Source organism: Anomaloglossus baeobatrachus, chromosome 11 (assembly GCF_048569485.1).
Source record: "Anomaloglossus baeobatrachus isolate aAnoBae1 chromosome 11, aAnoBae1.hap1, whole genome shotgun sequence".
Taxonomy (NCBI): Eukaryota; Metazoa; Chordata; class Amphibia; order Anura; family Aromobatidae; genus Anomaloglossus; species Anomaloglossus baeobatrachus.
In genome coordinates this window covers 97,665,747-97,683,554 of record NC_134363.1, presented here as the reverse complement: position 1 = coordinate 97,683,554, position 17,808 = coordinate 97,665,747, and the positions used below count along the sequence as shown (strand labels likewise).

The 17,808-nt window shown below is 51.1% G+C and overlaps 1 protein-coding gene across 3 annotated transcripts in view; it reads left to right on the top strand.

Annotated features, from left to right (window-relative positions):
- The window catches only part of SHISA7 (shisa family member 7), a 490,738-nt gene that overhangs the window by 216,056 nt on the left and 256,874 nt on the right, over positions 1-17,808 (top strand). For all 3 annotated transcript variants that reach the window (XM_075327954.1, XM_075327953.1, XM_075327952.1), the window contains exon 2: positions 9,489-10,259. In XM_075327954.1, coding sequence (XP_075184069.1) covers positions 9,703-10,259 — 557 coding nt within the window. In that variant the 5' untranslated portion in view covers positions 9,489-9,702. The remainder of the gene's footprint in view (positions 1-9,488; positions 10,260-17,808) is intronic.

Sequence of the window (17,808 nt, the reverse complement as noted above, 5' to 3'; positions counted from 1 at the left end):
GGGTGAGGGATCCCAGGGACCAGCGGTAAGTTTAGTGAGGGGTCACCCTTTCCCCATTCCCTAGACACAGGGTTTCCCTTCCCTTTTGCCATTCCCTTGGTACTTACCCGTACCTAGTATGACAGTATTGCAGTACTCCACTTTAAATAGTGGACTACTGCAAAATTATATTCAGCAGCAGATTTTTCCTTTACATTTTACATCAGTAGTAGACTTTCACTTAGGAAACATTACATTTAAGATTAGCAGAGATATAGATATTTTCATTTACTATGTTACGATACATGGAAGAAGTACTGAATTGAATGGTTATCTACAGTGAGTATCTTCAAGAATAGTCTATTAGTTTACACATATTAAGTTAAAGGGGTTCTCTTAGTTCAACTCTTATTTTTCGCTCATATGCTCCTTCAAGGATAAAGTAATAAACTGAGCTAAACGTACTCTGCCTGCATTCAGCATTATGTATCTGTGACGCCCTGGGCAAGCCAGGGGTCACAGGTCACAACACCACCACACCCTACACCCCAGTTAGGAACACCAAGGCTACCAAAATCCTTGTTGCCTTCCTCCAGGGGCTGATGTTCACACCAGGGGGTGGGCCAGGCGGTTGGCTCCACCCACCAAGGAGTACACAGCCCTGGAGGCGGGAAGAACCAGGCAGTTGAGCTCAGGCAGGGCTTGAGTGAAGAACAGAGATAGAGTTTGGAGGAAGAAGTGGAAGGAATAAAGAGTGAAGTGGTAAAGGAGGACAGTAAGAGTGGCGACAGAAAAAGTGACAGTTAGGAAGCCTGAAGTCGGTCCGGGTGTGTGCCCCGGACAGTGACAGCAAGGTCAGCAGACGGCGGTGATAGTCTGCAGGGGGACTGCTCGGAGGGTGCTGGAAGGACCGTGGACGGGTGGTGACCCGGCGGTCTGGAGCAGTATACGAAGAACAGTCAGCACCAGGGCAGGGGCCTTTCGGATCCCGGCAAGGCTAGGAGTCGCCATAATTTGCCAAATCCGTCAGTGAAGGGGACGTCTGTCTCCTAACAACCAAGTCCCGATTGAAGGCAACAGTCCAACCGTAACGGAGAGACACCGCCACCGCCAGGGCACCAGTTTCTCAGGGCCAGCGCCTGCGGGCAAAGTAGGGCTCCTCCGGCCCATATCCAAGCCGGGGAGCGGGTTACCGGTGGGAACCCATCGCAACCATTATCATCATAGGTGCAGGACAGAGGGACCGTCACCTACTGGGGAAAGCAAGTGCAGCCGTCCGTGGGAACCGTCTTTCCAGCCGTGTGTTTTACCGAGAACTGTGTTATCGTCTCAGGCTGAGTGAGTACCACAGTGCCGCCAGGCACAGCGCTGCCCCCGCGTCCCTGCGCCCACCAAGCCCTGCATCACCCACCTCATCACTGGGCCCCGGGATCACCAACCCCTACCCACGGAGGGGCAACACAACAACTGGCTGCTCCATACCATCCTCCCCGGGATCCCCATACAGAGCAGCGGTGGTGTCAACAAATCACCACAACCGTGGGTGGCGTCACGGACAATAAACAATCCCCACACCCAAACAACCCCTTTCACTCACGGGCGAGGAGCGCCGCTCGAGTCCCCGGGATCCGGCCCATCGTTCGAGCCACCGAGCAGCGGCAGCAGGCCGCAGTGCCAGCCGGACCCGAGCAGTGGGAGAGCGCGGCGTCCCCTCCTCCGCCCGCGACAACTTGGCGTCACGAACAGGATCTTACCGCTCTGCCGTTGGGTAGAGGTGCGCCTTGTGACCGCCGGAGGTATCCGGCTGAAAAATTTCGGAAGTCGCCATCTTTGGCGCGAAAAGTTCCCGCTCGAGCGTCTTCTCGAGTAGCAGAGGCGCGAAGGCCAAAACCCCGCCCCAATAGAGGAGGGGCCGGAAAGAAGCTAAGGGGGACGGAAACAAGATGTCTGCGCCCGACGGAGCCGCTGGAGGAGCGGTGGTCGCAGCCGCAGTGGCACCCGCGGATGGGAATGGGCCTGCCCAGGTTCCGGCCGCGCTGGCGGGAGGTGCCGCGGCCCCCGCGCTCGCTCAGGTGATGCCGTTCTCCTTGCCCTATGCGCCCGGAGCTACCTGGCTACCGCAGTATGACAGGAAACCTGATGCTTTACAGGTCTTCCGGAAAAAGCTTAACCCGTTGCTAGAACTGTACCCCCTGACCGATAAGCAACGCGCAGCGGTAGTGCTGGGCCAGTTAACCGGTGCGGCTGAGCAGGAGGCGGAGACCTGGGCCGAGGGGGACCGGCTCTCTGTAGCCACCATCTTTGAGAAGCTACAGACTGCCTTTGAGACCCGGACTGAAGCTGAGCTGAGGATGCAGTTTTACCAGTGCCGGCAACGGGCTGTGGATAGCATTCGGGACTATGCTCTATGTCTGCAGACCGCCCTCCGCACGCTAAAGCGGGTGAATCCTATCAATGAGGCGGACAGCAACAAGATGTTAGTAGAGCAATTTGTGCAGGGGATGAGATCCCCTGAAGATCGCAAACAACTCCGGCTGTGGGCCCTGGAACACCCTGATGTGGACTTTGCTGTGTTAAAGGAACGGGCCATTAAAGCACTACAGCCCCCAGCCTCAGAAGTCCTGGAGCCAGCGCCATGGCCCATTGAGACGGCCCCCGTTGTGTTGGCCCCTGCCCTACCAACCTCTCCAACACCTACCGCCCAAAGCAGCACTATGGAGGAACTGGCAGCCCAGGTCCGTCGCATGGACGGAGACCTCGCCAAGATTCTTGCTGCACTCCAACCTTTGACCAGATCTCAGCCTTCAGCACAAATACAGCTTGCCGACAGCCCTGAGGATGTTCCCTGGATGCAGCGGAGAAGTAATAGCAACCCGCGGAGCAGACCTCCAACCTGCTACAAATGCCGTAAGCCTGGGCATTACATCCGACAGTGCCCGTTAAACGAGCAACCCCTGAGGCCCCGGGCCAACCCTCAGGAGTAGAACCCCGTGGCCCCTCGGACTGGCGGGACCGGTATATCGGGGCCCGGCCCATCATCCCCGTGGCTGTGGACGGCATCCCGGTGATGGCTCTCTTGGACACTGGATCACAGGTAACCACCATACCATATACATTGTACCAGCGGTATTGGGGGATAGACGAGCTGGCACCCCCAGACACTTGTATAACGCTAATTGCTGCCAGTGGACTCCCATTGACCCAAGTGGGGTATAAACAGGTGGCTATGACAGTAGGGCAAGCTGAACTGCAACACCAGGGTATGATTGTGATCATGAATGAACCCAGTGATCATAATCCGAAGATAGTGCTAGGAACCAATGTGATGGAGCACTGTATGGGTGATGTGTTGGCCCTACTGCAGCAGCTGGCCGCCACGGCGGCGGGGATCCGACAGAGAGCTGTGCAGCGTGAGATCCGCGCCTTGATGTACCGCCAGCATGTAAACTCAACAGGAGGAGAGATTGGTGGAATGAGAGTGATGGATGTTGCTCCGTTGCTTGTGCCCCCTAGGAGTGAGATGATGATTTGGTGTAGGGCCTCAGGGGCGTGACTACCCTGCCATGATGGAGCCCATACCCTCCGAGCACTAGCCCACTGTAATGACCGCCCGAGGGGTGGTAGACGTGAAGAAGGGGAGAGTGCCCGTGAGGGTGCTGAACTGTGGGGAGGAAGAAGTCAGGCTTCCCCGGTATGCCACCATTGCCAAGCTACTCACCCTGGATCCCCACACCATCCACGAAGCCAGTCTCTCAGTCTCCCCACCTACTACCAGCACTTCCCCGCCTCAAGGGGAGGTAAATGAGTGGCACCAACAGCTACACGTGGGCACTGATGATACCCCTACACATCACAAAGCAGGGGTATACAGGGTGGTTCGGGAGTATGAACAGGTTTTCAGAAAACATCCACTAGACTTTGGGCAGATCAAGGGGGTCCAACACCATATCCCCACCGGGGAACACCCCCCTATCAAAGAGAGGTACAGGCCTATTCCCCCTACACATTACCAGTGTGCCAAAGATATGTTGAGGAATATGAAGGAGGCAGGGGTTATTCGGGACAGCTGTAGTCCCTGGGCCGCTCCGTTGGTACTGGTCAAGAAGAAGGATGGTACCATGCGGATGTGTGTGGACTACCGGAAGATTAATCAGATAACCCATAAAGATGCCTACCCACTGCCCCGTATTGAAGAGTCTTTGGCCGCACTGAGAACTGCAAATTACTTCTCTACCCTTGACCTCACCAGTGGGTACTGGCAAGTGGCCGTGGCCCCGGAAGACCGGGAGAAAACCGCCTTCACCACCCCGATGGGGCTCTGTGAATTCAATAGTATGCCGTTCGGGCTGTGCAATGCCCCAGGAACCTTCCAACGGCTGATGGAGTGCTGTCTGGGCCACCTAAACTTCGAGACCGTCCTATTGTACTTGGATGATGTGATTGTTTACTCCCAGACGTATGAAGCCCATCTGGAGCACCTGGCCGAGGTGTTCGCGTCCCTTGCCAAATACGGGATGAAGTTGAAGCCCTCTAAGTGTCACCTGCTGAAACCCAGAGTGCAGTACCTGGGGCACGTGGTAAGTGCAGAAGGTGTCGCCCCGACCCTGAGAAGATCACTGCCATCCAGGGCTGGCCGAGACCAACCACCGTGAGGGAAGTAAGTCAGTTTCTGGGTCTAGTGGGGTACTACCGGCGCTTTATCAAAGGGTACACGAAGATGGCTGCCTCCATGCAAGATCTCCTCATGGGACAGACCAAAGGTGGTAGACCCATCGGAGCCCCACTGGTGTGGGAAGAAAAGCATGAGGAATCCTTCTGCCAGCTGAAAGCGGCCTTGACCGGAGAAGAGGTCCTAGCGTATCCTGACTATGGCTGCCCGTTCATCCTCTACCCAGACGCCAGCAATGTGGGACTAGGAGCAGTCCTGTCCCAGGTCCAGGATGGGAAGGAGAAAGTGATTGCTTATGCTAGCCGTAAGCTTCGGCTAAACTGAAAGGAACCCTGAGAACTACAGCTCCTTCAAGCTCGAGCTCCTGGCATTGGTATGGGCTATCACAGAGAGGTTCCGCCACTACTTGGCTGCAGCAAAATTCACCGCTTTCACGGACAACAATCCGTTGACTCACCTGGACACGGCCAAGTTGGGCGCGTTGGAGCAGCGGTGGGTGGCCCGGCTAGCCAACTATGACTTCACCATCAAGTACCGTGCTGGTCGTGTCAACATTAATGCTGATGCACAGTCCCGAATGCCCCATTTGTCAGAGGAAGGGTGCGAGGATGACGACCTCGAGGAGATCGAGTTGCCTGCATTTCACCAGCCATCAACTGAGAAGGTACAGGTACACCAACAATGGGTGGACTTGGACCCACGGCGCAGTCAAGAGTGGCAGGAAGCTCAAAACCAGGCACCGGCTGTCCGCCTCGTCAAGACCCTGGTGGAACAAGGTGCTGTTGGAATGGACCCTGCCGCCCCAGCTGAAGCCCAGCGCTTGTGGAAAGAACGGAAACGGCTGTATCTACATCAAGGGAAGCTGTACCGTGAGCTGATCAACCCGAAGACTCATGAGAAAATCTGCCAGTTGGTTATTCCCCAAGCTGATGTAGCTACTGTTTTGTGGGCATACCATGATGGTGCCGGGCACTTCGGGTGGAAAAAGCTGGAGTCGGTAGAAGCCTGGTGCCGGGAGTGTGGTCCTTGCACGCTGAGGAGGAAGGACGAGACCAGCCAGAGGGCGACCCTACACCCAATCATCACACATCAGCCGCTGGAACTGGTCGCCCTAGACCATGTCAAGCTCACCCCCAGCCGAAGTGGGTACGCCTACGCGTTGACCATCGTCGACCACTATTCAAGATTCATGGTGGTTGTCCCCGTCAAGGACCTAACTGGTCGAACTGCCGCTCGAGCGTTCCAGGCTTATTTCTGCCGACCACATGGATATCCAGAAAAGGTGCTTACTGACCAAGGCCTGGCTTTTGAAGCGGAGGTGTTCCACGAGTTCTGCCAGTTGTACGGCTGTAACAAGATCCGGACCACCCCTTACCATGCCCAGACCAACGGCATGTGTGAGAAGATGAACCACTTGGTCCTGGGACTCCTCAAGACGTTACCGCTGGAAGAGCAGAACCTGTGGCCGGAAAATCTACCCGACTTGGTCAATATGTACAACAATATCCCGTCCAGCTCAACAAAGTGCACCCCAGCATATCTGATGAGGGCTCGCCCCGGCCGCCTGCCGGTGGACCTGGAAATGGGGTTGGAAGCCCCAGAAGCACTCCCTTCGACAGCTGAATGGGAAACTCGGCGTAGAGCACAATACCGGCAGATTCAAGAATATGTCGAGAAGAACTTAAGTCGGAGTCGGGAACTGCAGGAGCAGCGCTTTAATCAAAAGGCGTCTGCTGGCCCTTTGCAGCCCGGAGATGTCGTACTGAAGCGGAAGAGGAGAACCCACAAGCTGGATGATCAATGGGAACAGAACCCGTACGTCATACAGCCCACAGGATGGGAAGACGGGAAGGCCTACCAAATCGGCCGTGATCAAGGAGGCACTTTGGCCACAGTTTCCCGGGACCATCTGAAAAGGTGCCCACCAGCCTTAAGAGCGGCGGCAGAAGTACCGGTTCCCCTACCAGCGGATAAGGCAAAAGAGGTGATCCACACTGCGATGGGAGACTTCCCAGCAGACTGGCCTACACAGAACGGCGCGGTGATTCTTCCACTGATACTGTTCCCACAACCTGTGGATGAAGAAGTGGTGGAAGCGGTCAACCGTGAGCCAGAACCAGTGCCAGTGCCCAGGGATGAATCTGTGCCCAGCTCCCCTATGCCTCCGCCTGCCCCACACGATAGCCGGGAGGAGGAACCGATTGTTCCCTCTGCCACACTGCCTAGCCACACTGACCAACCTAGGTAGACCCCCACTTAGGTACAGGGAGACCGTCCTTTAAAAAAAAAAAAAGGGGGGGGGAAGGTGTTTTTCTGAGCTTTGTGTTTGAAAGTTTTAAAAATGATAAGCAAAAATGATAACCGAACAGTTACCAGATTGTCTGACCGTGATTGGAAACTGGCCGTAGCCGGCACCGTTGTCCCCGTGGGGACCGTTTGAAAAAGTTGCATGGAGAACTTTCAATGGACAAGCCCGTGAACTTGCAGGGCAACCACAAACGTTAGTGGCATGTAAATAAGTTGTTATACCGTTACCGTTTCCGCAGTTGCCGCCTCCGGAGAGGCAGGTTGGAGGGAGGGCCCACAGCAGAGCAGGCTGGGGCCCAGCCACCACAGGAACCGGTGGCTACCCTCTGGAGGGGAAGGACAGATCCCGCTCGGGTGACTTGGTGCTGGACTTGGGTCAAGGGGTGCTGCCTGGGTTTTAGGGGCAGCATCAGGGCCAGGTTGCTTGGGTGGGAGAGAGCGGAGACCGTAACCGTAAACCGTTTGCAACGTTTAAGTACTGAACCTCCCGATGTGGGATGATGTCATAAGTTGTTATGTTACCGTTTTACCTTTTTATATATTTTTCAGAAAATAAAACCGGCGGATGGTCTGCATTTTGCTAAGGGGGAATGTGACGCCCTGGGCAAGCCAGGGGTCACAGGTCACAACACCACCACACCCTACACCCCAGTTAGGAACACCAAGGCTACCAAAATCCTTGTTGCCTTCCTCCAGGGGCTGATGTTCACACCAGGGGGTGGGCCAGGCGGTTGGCTCCGCCCACCGAGGAGTACACAGCCATGGAGTCGGGAAGAACCAGGCAGTTGAGCTCAGGCAGGGTTTGAGTGAAGAACAGAGATACAGTTTGGAGGAAGAAGTGGAAGGAGTAAACAGTGAAGTGGTAAAGGAGGACAGTAAGAGTGGAGACAGAAAAAGTGACAGTTAGGAAGCCTGAAGTTGGTCCGGGTGTGTGCCCCGGACAGTGACAGCAAGGTCAGCAGACGGCGGTGATAGTCTGCAGGGGGACTGCTCGGAGGTTGCTGTAAGGACCGCGGACGGGTGGTGACCCGGCGGTCTGGAGCAGTATACGAAGAACAGTCAGCACCAGGGCAGGGGCCTTTCGGATCCCGGCAAGGCTAGGAGTCGCCATAATTTGCCAAATCCGTCAGTGAAGGGGACGTCTGTCTCCTAACAACCAAGTCCCGATTGAAGGCAACAGTCCAACCGTAACGGAGAGACACCGCCACCGCCAGGGCACCAGTTTCTTAGGGCCAGCGCCTGCAGGCAAAGTAGGGTTCCTCCGGCCCATATCCAAGCCGGGGAGCGGGTTACCGGTGGGAACCCATCGCAACCATTATCATCATAGGTGCAGGACAGAGGGACCGTCACCGTCACCTACTGGGGAAAGCAAGTGCAGCCGTCCGTGGGAACCGTCTTTCCAGCCATGTGTTTTACCGAGAACTGTGTCATCGTCTCAGGCTGAGTGAGTACCACAGTGCCGCCAGGCACAGCGCTGCGCCCGCGTCCCTGCGCCCACCAAGCCCTGCATCACCCACCTCATCACTGGGCCCCAGGATCACCAACCCCTACCCACGGAGGGGCAACACAATAACTGGCTGCTCCATACCATCCTCCCCGGGATCCCCATACAGAGCAGCGGTGGTGTCAACAAATCACCACAACCGTGGGTGGCGTCACGGACAATAAACAATCCCCACACCCAAACAACCCCTTTCACTCACGGGCGAGAAGCGCCGCTCGAGTCCCCGGGATCCGGCCCATCGCTCGAGCCACCGAGCAGCGGCAGCAGGCCGCAGTGCCAGCCGGACCCGAGCAGTGGGAGAGCGCGGCGTCCCCTCCTCCGCCCGCGACATATCCGCTGAGGCCCTCGTCTTTGGTGATCAGCTGCAGAGATGACCATGCTGCAGACAATACTGAGCTCAGTGGCTCTACCATCTAAAAAAGCTCCCGGAATTGGCTTCAGCACTCCCAGCATAACGTCACCACTGCAATCGATCAATACAGACTTGGGCAACAGCAGAGACACAGTGCTGGTCATGGGTAGGGTAAATATCTGAATTTGTTGCGGTGTCTATGAGCTAAAAATAATTGAAAGAAGACAACATATTTAAGGTTAAAAAATAGGTTCTTCAGACTTCAATATAAGTTTTTATTAAGTGTTTAAATAAAAAGCGTGCATAACTCTTCTTATGAAGGTATTCACCATATATCCAGTTTTGTGATGACCACGTTGTACAGAGACGGAAATCAATGATAGTAATATAAAGTTGAGTTCATTAATAATGTATGTGTTGGTGTTTAGTTATGATATCTGCAATAAAATTTGGAAACACCGCACAATCCAAGCAAATGTGGATTTAACAAACCGCTATTGAATCAAACTGTAGAATATGCCAGCCTCCATTCAATCATTTTAACAAATATAACCTATGTTATAGGATTTTCTTGTATCAATAATTGCATTGAAAAGACAAAGAAGCACAAGTAAAACTTAATTTGATATTTTCTTTATCTTATTGTCTTATTGTCTAACCTTTTGTTTCTTTTTTAGGTTTTGTTCAGAGCCATTTTTGTATTGAAGACATTTTATAAAGTTTATTAGAGCAAAATGAAAAGTTGAAAGTGAGTTAATGTACTTGGTCCTCCGTCAGTCATCATTTGAAGACTTCGTAAGCACCGCGGACAAACAACATAGGCTCTTCTTCCACGCATCAAAAGAAAACTATATTTGTTACTGCCACAGATCGCCATAGTTCTCATCTGCCATGTATCATCTCTTAACAGTGTTAATCAGTATTACTTTAGATGTTCTTGGGGTGCGCTCAGCTCTCAGTGTTGGTGCTGTGCAGAGTCTAAAGCACATTAACCAAACACAAGCATTACCAATGCTGCTTGCTCTCATGAAGCGTCCGCAGACATCCCACAATGCCTCTACAGCACTGAGCCAGAATTTACCAGACATGTGTTATGGATACTATGATGTGATGGGGCAATATGATGCCACATTTAATTGTACTACAGGTACATATCGTTATTGCTGTGGCACATGCCATTATCGCTTTTGTTGTGAGCATCGTCACAAGCGCTTGGACCAAGACAGTTGTAAAAACTATAACAGCCCTTTCTGGGCACACACGACCCAGCCTATTACCACCAGTGCTAACAGCAAGCTGAACGATAATGGACATGCAGACCAAAACAATAGCACCGTCTATGTCATCTGTGGTGTCATTAGTTTCACCCTAGCCATGGGCATCGGAGCCAAGATTGCCTTTAATAAGGCTTCCCGGCGCCCACGGGGGAGAGAGATTAATGTACCCAGGTGAGTTGATAAAAATGTAATTCCATGAAAAAATATGTTTTTATTATGTAAAAAAGAATTAAGAAATGTAACTTCAGCTAGATATACAGTACATCACAAAAGTATATACACCCCTCACATTTTTGTAAATATTTTATTATATCTTTCTATGGGAAAACACTGAAGATATGACACTTTAATACAATGTAAAGTAGCCAATATTCAGCTTGTATAACAGTGTAAATTTGGTGGGCCCTCTAAATAACTCAACACATAGGCACTAATGTCTAAACCGCTAGCAATAAAAGTGAGTGTACCCTAAGTGAAAATGGTAAACTAGGCTCAAAACATCAATATAGTGTGTGGCTACAATTATTTTGAAGCACTGTCTTAAATCTCTGGGGCATGGAGAATCGTCACGGAGCTGGTGGATGTTAGAGACCTTGCACTCCTTCACCTTTCATTTGAAGAGGCCCCACAGATGCTCAATAAGGTTTAGCTCTGGACACATCCTTGGCCAATCCAGCGCCTTTACCCTCAGTTTTTTTTTTAGCAAGGCAGTAGTGGTCTTGGAGGTGTGTTTGGAGTCATTCTCATGTGGGAATACTGCACTGTGGGCTAGTTTCTGAATGGAGGGGATCATGCTTTGCTTCAGTATGTCACAGTACATGTTGGCATTCATGATTCCCTCAAATAACTATAGCTCCCCACAGTAGGCAGCACTCATGCAGCCCCAAACCATGACACTCCCACCACCATGCTTGACTGTAGGCAAGATACACTTGGCTTTGTACTCCTCACCTGGTTGCTGCCACACACACTTGTCACCATCTGAACTAATTAGGTTTATCTTTGTCTCATCAGACCACAGGACATGGTTCCAGCAATCCATGTTCTTAGTCTGCTCACTGTTTGTGGGCTTTCTTGTGAATTTGAAGAGGCTTCCCTCTAGGATGACAGCCATGCAGACTAATTTGATGATGTGTGTAGCATAAAGTCTGAGCACTGACAGGCGGACCTCGCCCCTTTAACCTCTGCAGCAATGCTGGCAATTCTCATACATCTATTTTGAAAAGACAACCTCTGGATATGATTCTGAGCACGTGCACTCAGCTTCTATGGGGGAGGCCTCTTCTGAGTGGAACCTGTCTTGTTAAATCGCTATATGGTCTTGGCCATTGTGCTGCAGCTTAGTTTCAGTGTGTTGGTAATCTTATAACCTAGGCCCCCTTTATGTAGAACACTAATTCTTCTTTTCAGATCCTCAAACAATTATTTCCCATGAGGTGCCATGTTGAACTTCCAGTGACCAGTATGAGGGAGTGTGGGAGCAATATCACTAAATTTAACACACCTGCTCCTCATTCATTCCTGAGACCTTGTAACACCAATGATTCACATGACACTGGGGAGGGAAAATAGCTAACTGGGCACAATTAGGCCATTTTCACTTACGGGTGTACTCACTTTTGTTGCCAGTGGTTTAGACATTAAAGGTTGTGTGCTGAGTTGTTTAGAGGACACCATATTTACACTGTTATACAATCTGTACAATGACTACTTTACATTGTATCAAAGTTCCATGTCTTCAGTGTTGTCCCATAAAAAGATATACGGTAATAAATTAGTTACAAAAATGTGAGGGGTGCATATTATTTTGTGATGCACTGAAGATGTCAGATTCTTAGCATTTGAATGTGTAATTTATAAAATAGTGCATAAACATTCCATAGTTAAAAGGATTGTTCTTTTTTTAGAAAACTTTATGATGTAAGCTGCAGTAGTAATAAAAACTACAAAGATTGTACCTTTTGCCCTCCACAGTTCCAGAAACAGCTCTCCACTGTTGCCCCAGTCTTTGTTGTTTTGATTTCATTGATTGATTACAGTTCTGTTGATTTGACATTACTGCTTCAGCCAAGTAATAGAAACCAGTACATTGGAAGAGAGTTGGTGCTGGAACATGGGAGGGCAAATTGCACTTGGTTTTTCTTTTTATAACTATTGCAGTTTATATCATAAAGTTTTCTAAAACAAGATAATCCATTTAAAAGGTTTCTAGCCAAGTCAACTTTTCTAGTTTAATGTATTGTACAAACTCTCATTCACAAGGTTGTCCATGCCTACTTTTCTTTTAAATGTCAAAAAATATAAAGTTAGAAACTTTGTAACATACAGCTGAAACCAGAAGATTACATACACTATCTATAAAGACACATCTGCACCTTTCCCATTTTAGGTCAATTAGGAACGAAAATGATTTAAATTTGCCAAATGCCAGAACAATGACAGAGAGAGGGAGAGAGAGAGAGAGAAAGAGCGAGAGAGCGAGAGGGAGAGAATGTTTTAAGTCATCTTTATTACTTTCTGCAAAGTCAAAAGTTTACAAACATTTCATTAGTTTTTGGTATAATTGTCCTCATACTGTATGGCTTGGTTTAACCCCTTCAGCCCCAAGTCTATTTTGACCCTAAAGACCAGGACAGTTTTTGCAATTTTGACCAGTGTCACTTTATGAGGTTATAACTCTGGAACGCTTCAACGGATCCTGGTGATTTTGAGATTGTTTTTTCGTGACATATTGGGCTTTATGTTAGTGGTAAATTTAGGCTGATATTTTTTCCGTTTCTTTGTGAAAAAAATGGAAATTTCGCGAAAATTTTGTAATTTTCAAACTTTTAATTTTTATGGTCTAAAACCAACGAGACATATGACACAAAATAATTAATAAATAACATTTCCCACATGTCTACTTTACATCAGAACAATTTTGGGAAAAAAAAAATTAAGGAAGTTATAGGGGTTCAAAGTTTATGAGCAATTTCTCATTTTTACAACAAAATTTACAAAGCCACTTTTTTTAGGGACCACATCACATTTGAATCGATTTTAAAAGATCTACATGACACAAAACACCCATAAGTGACACCATTCCAAAAACGGCACCCCTCAGGCTACTCAAAACCACATTCAAGAAGGTTATTAACCCTTCAGGTGCTTCACAGTAACTAAAGCAATGTGGAAGGAAAAAATGAACATTTTTCTTTTTGCAACAAAAATGTTAATTTAGCCTCAAATATTGCATATTCACAAGGGTAGCAGGATTAAATGAACCCCCAAAATTTGTTGGGCAATTTCTTCTGAGCACGCAGATACCTCATATGTGGCGAAAAACCACTGTTTGGGCGCATGGCAGGATTCGGAAGGGAAGGAGCGTCATTTGACTTTTTGAACAGAAAACTAGCTGGAATCGTTAGCCGCACCATGTTGCGTTTGGAGAGCCCCTGAGGTGCCGAAACAGTGGAGCTCCACCACATGTGACCCCATTTTGGAAACTAGACCCCTCATGGAATTTATCTAGATGTTTATTGAGCACTTTGAACCTCTGGGGGCTTCACAAAAGTTAATAGAGTTGAGCCGTGAAAATAAAAAAAATTTTTTTTACCACAAAATTGTTACTTCAACCAGGTAGCTTTTTTTTCACAAGGGTATCAGGAACAATTGCACCATAAAATGTATTGTGCAATTTCTCCTGAATACACAGACACCTCATGTGTGGTGGAAATCAAATGTTTGGGCGCACAGCAGAGCTCAGAATGCTAGGAGCGTCATTTGACGTTTCAAACGCAAAATTGTCTGGGATAATTAGCATATTCCATGTTGTGTTTGGAGACGCCCTGAGGTGCCGAAACAGTGGAGCTCCCCCACATGTGACCCCACTTTGGAAACTAGACCCCCATGGCATAAAAAAAAACCCAGGGCGCACGCACGAATGTTCTGCAAAAAAGGGGGGGGGACTAGGTGGGATGGAAAAAAGAAGTCATGTCCAAAGTCGAGTACGACTTCAGGACGATTGCTGATCAGGTACCTAATTGTTCAAGTTTTGTTTTGTTTTTGTTTTTTTATTTGGGGTGCACAAAAAAAGCAAAAACTAGAGCAACAATTACGTACCTGATCAGCCAATCACAAAGCTGATCAGCACTTGGCGGCAAGCAGGTGGGGGAGGAGGGGGGGGAGAGGGAGTGGGAGATGCGATTGGGGATAGTTAGAAAAGAGCCACGAACAATACTTACAGGATGGATCAGAATAGCGGCAGATGGGGGGGGCAGATGGGGGGCAGCAGATGGGGGGCAGCGGCATATAAAGGGAGCATCTGTGAATATGAGACGGCGGTGGCTGGGATAAGAAGGGGGCCGATGGGAGAGGGCGCAGTGGATGCAGGAGCGGCAGAGGATGGGGGGGAAGGGGTGATGGGGGGATGGGAGGGAAGGGGAGTGGGAGGTGAGATTGGGGATAGTTACCCTACAGGATGGATCTAGGCAGCAGGATCTCAGGAGATGAAGGAGGCAGCAGATCGGGGAGGGTGAGAGGTGGGAGAGGGAGCGCAGCGCAGATCACGGAGGAGACAGGTGAGCAGAGCACAGATCACGGGGGTGAGAGGTGAGGGAGAGCGGACAGCAGATCATTGGTGTGACAGGTGAGGGAGCACAGATCACGGGGGTTACAGGTGAGGGAGCACAGATCACGGGGGTTACAGGTGAGGGAGATCAGATCATGGGGGTGACAGGTAATGGAGCACAGATCACGGGGGTGACAGGTGAGGGAGCACAGATCACGGGGGTGACAGATGAGGGAGCACAGATCACGGGGGTTACAGGTGAGGGAGCACAGATCACGGGGGTGACAGGTGAGGGAGCACAGATACGGGGGTGACAGGTGAGGGAGCACAGATAAGGGGGGTGACAGGTGAGGGAGCACAGATCACGGGGGTTACAGGGGAGGGAGCACAGATCACGGGGGTGACAGGTGAGGGAGCACAGATCACGGGGGTTACAGGTGAGGGAGCACAGATCACAGGGGGTTACAGGTGAGGGAGCACAGATACGGGGGTGACAGGTGAGGGAGCACAGATCACGGGGGTGACAGGTGAGGAAGCACAGATCACGGGGGTGACAGGTGAGGGAGCACAGATCACGGGGGTGACAGGGGAGGGAGCACAGATCACGGGGGTGACAGGTGAGGGAGCACAGATCACGGGGGTGACAGGGGAGGGAGCACACATCACGAGGGTGACAGGGGAGGGAGCACACATCACGGGGGTGACAGGGGAGGGAGCATACATCACGGGGGTGACAAGGGAGGGAGCACACATCACGGGGGTGACAGGGGAGGGAGCACAGATCACGGGGGTGACAGGGGAGGGAGCACAGATCACGGGGGTGACAGGTGAGGGAGCACAGATCACGGGGGTGACAGGGGAGGGAGCACACATCACGAGGGTGACAGGGGAGGGAGCACACATCACGGGGGTGACAGGGGAGGGAGCATACATCACGGGGGTGACAAGGGAGGGAGCACACATCACGGGGGTGACAGGGGAGGGAGCACACATCACGGGGGTGTCAGGGGAGGGAGCACACATCACGGGGGTGACAGGGGAGGGAGCACACATCACGGGGGTGACAGGGGAGGGAGCACACATCACGGGGGTGACAGAGGAGGGAGCACACATCACGGGGGTGACAGGGGAGGGAGCGCACATCACGGGGGTGACAGGGAAGAGGGCGGGTAGCCGATCACGGGGGTAAGAGGTGGGGGGAGCGGGCAGCACATCATGGAGGGGAGGGGGTGAGCAGCACATAATGGAGGGGGCGAGCAGCACATAACGTAGGAGAGGGGGCGCGCAGCACATAAGAGGGGAGGGGGTGAGCAGCACATAACGGAGGAGAGGGAGTGCGCAGCACATAACCGAGGAAAGGGGGTGGGCAGCACGGAGGATAGGGAGCGTGCAGCACATAACGGAGGAGAGGGGGCGGGCAGCACATAACGGAGGAGAGGGGGCGCGCAGCACATAACAGAGGAGAGGGGGCGGGCAGCCGATCACAAGGGGGAGGGGCCAGGCAGCACATAACGGAGGAGAGGGCGCGGGCAGCCGATAACGAGTAGAGGGGGCTGGCAGCACATCATGGAAGTGAGGGGGCGGGCAGCCGATCACGAGGAGCTGGGCAGCAGATCGGGGGGAGCGGTGGCACTGTGGCAGATGGAGCGCGGTGGCGGCGGATCGGGAGGCTTTTCGCCGGTTTCATACAGTGCAATCGCAGCGCGGCAACTTCCAGGTCCCATGCTCCGGTCACATAACAGCATGGGACCGGAGCTTGTCGCCCTGCCATTGCACTGTATACACTCACTGTGCTGGTGTGCTGCAGGGACCGACAAGTGAAGCTGATGGGGCGGTCATCGGCAACAGGTCCACTGTGATTGGGGAGATCGGTCACAAGGCCGATCTCTCCAGTCAGAGCTACTGGAGCTGGGGGAGGGTGATCCAGTGAGGTCACCCAGCTCCAGCCAATGGCCAGTGCTACAGCTGCACTGGTCAGGGCTGGATTTCAATGTTTCAGTCACTTTAAATGGCTGGAACATTACAGTAGCTGTGATTGGTTGAGCGGCGTTCGTCAGCCAATCACAGCCTCCGTAGGTCCGGGGAGGAGGCACCACCCCTCCTGAGGTCAGGTACAGGTCCCCTCTGCCCCGAATCTGCGGTTTGTGTTAACCGATCGCAGTCACCAGGGGCTCTGGTGCCGCGATTCCGCCATGACGGAAAGATCCGTCCTTGGTCTTTAAGGCCCAGGGCACCATGACGGATCTTTCCGTCCATGGTCGTGAAGGGGTTAAATGTTTTCAATATCCTTCCATGAGCTTCTCACATTAGTTGGTAGGAATTTGGGCCCGGTAATCTAGACAGAACTGATGTAACTGAGCCATGTTTGTAGATAGCCCTGCTTGCACCTGGCTTTTCAGCTTTGCCCATAAATTTTCAATAGGATTGAGATCAGGGCTTTTTGATGGACACTCAAAAACATTGATTTGGTTAGCCTTAAGCCACTTTGTAATAAGTTTGACAGTATGCATCAGGTCATTGTCCTTTTGGAAGACGCATTTCAGCCCAAGCATTAAGCTCCAGGCTTATGTCTTGAAATGTTGCTTCACTATTGCCACATAATCTTCTTTCATTATGATGCCATCTATTTTGTGAAGTGCAACAGTCCCTACTGCAGCAAAACAACCCCACAATATGATGCTGCCACCCCTGTGTTTCACAGTTGGGATGGTGTTCTTAGTCTTCAAAGCTTCTCCCTTTTTCCTCCAAACATAATGATGGTCATTATGGTCAAACAGTTCAAATTTAGTTTCATCAAACCACAGGACATATCGCCAAACATTATGGTCTTTGTTCCTGTGTGTATTTTCAAACAGCAATCTGGCATTTTTATGTTTCTTTTGGAGTAATAGTTTCTTCCTAGCAAAGTGGTCTTTCAGCTCATGTTGATACAGTATTCGTAGCACTGTGGATAATGACACAATCTGACTAGCTTCCACCACCATCTTCAAAAGGTCTTTTGCTTTTGTTCTTGGTTTTATATGCACATGTCTAACCAAAGCATGTTCATCTTTGGTACACTGAGCCTGTCTCCTTCCTGAGCAGTATGATGGCTGGACATTCCCATGTTGCTTGTACTTGCATATAATTGTTTCTAGAGAAGAATGAGGCACATTCAGGTATCTGTAAATT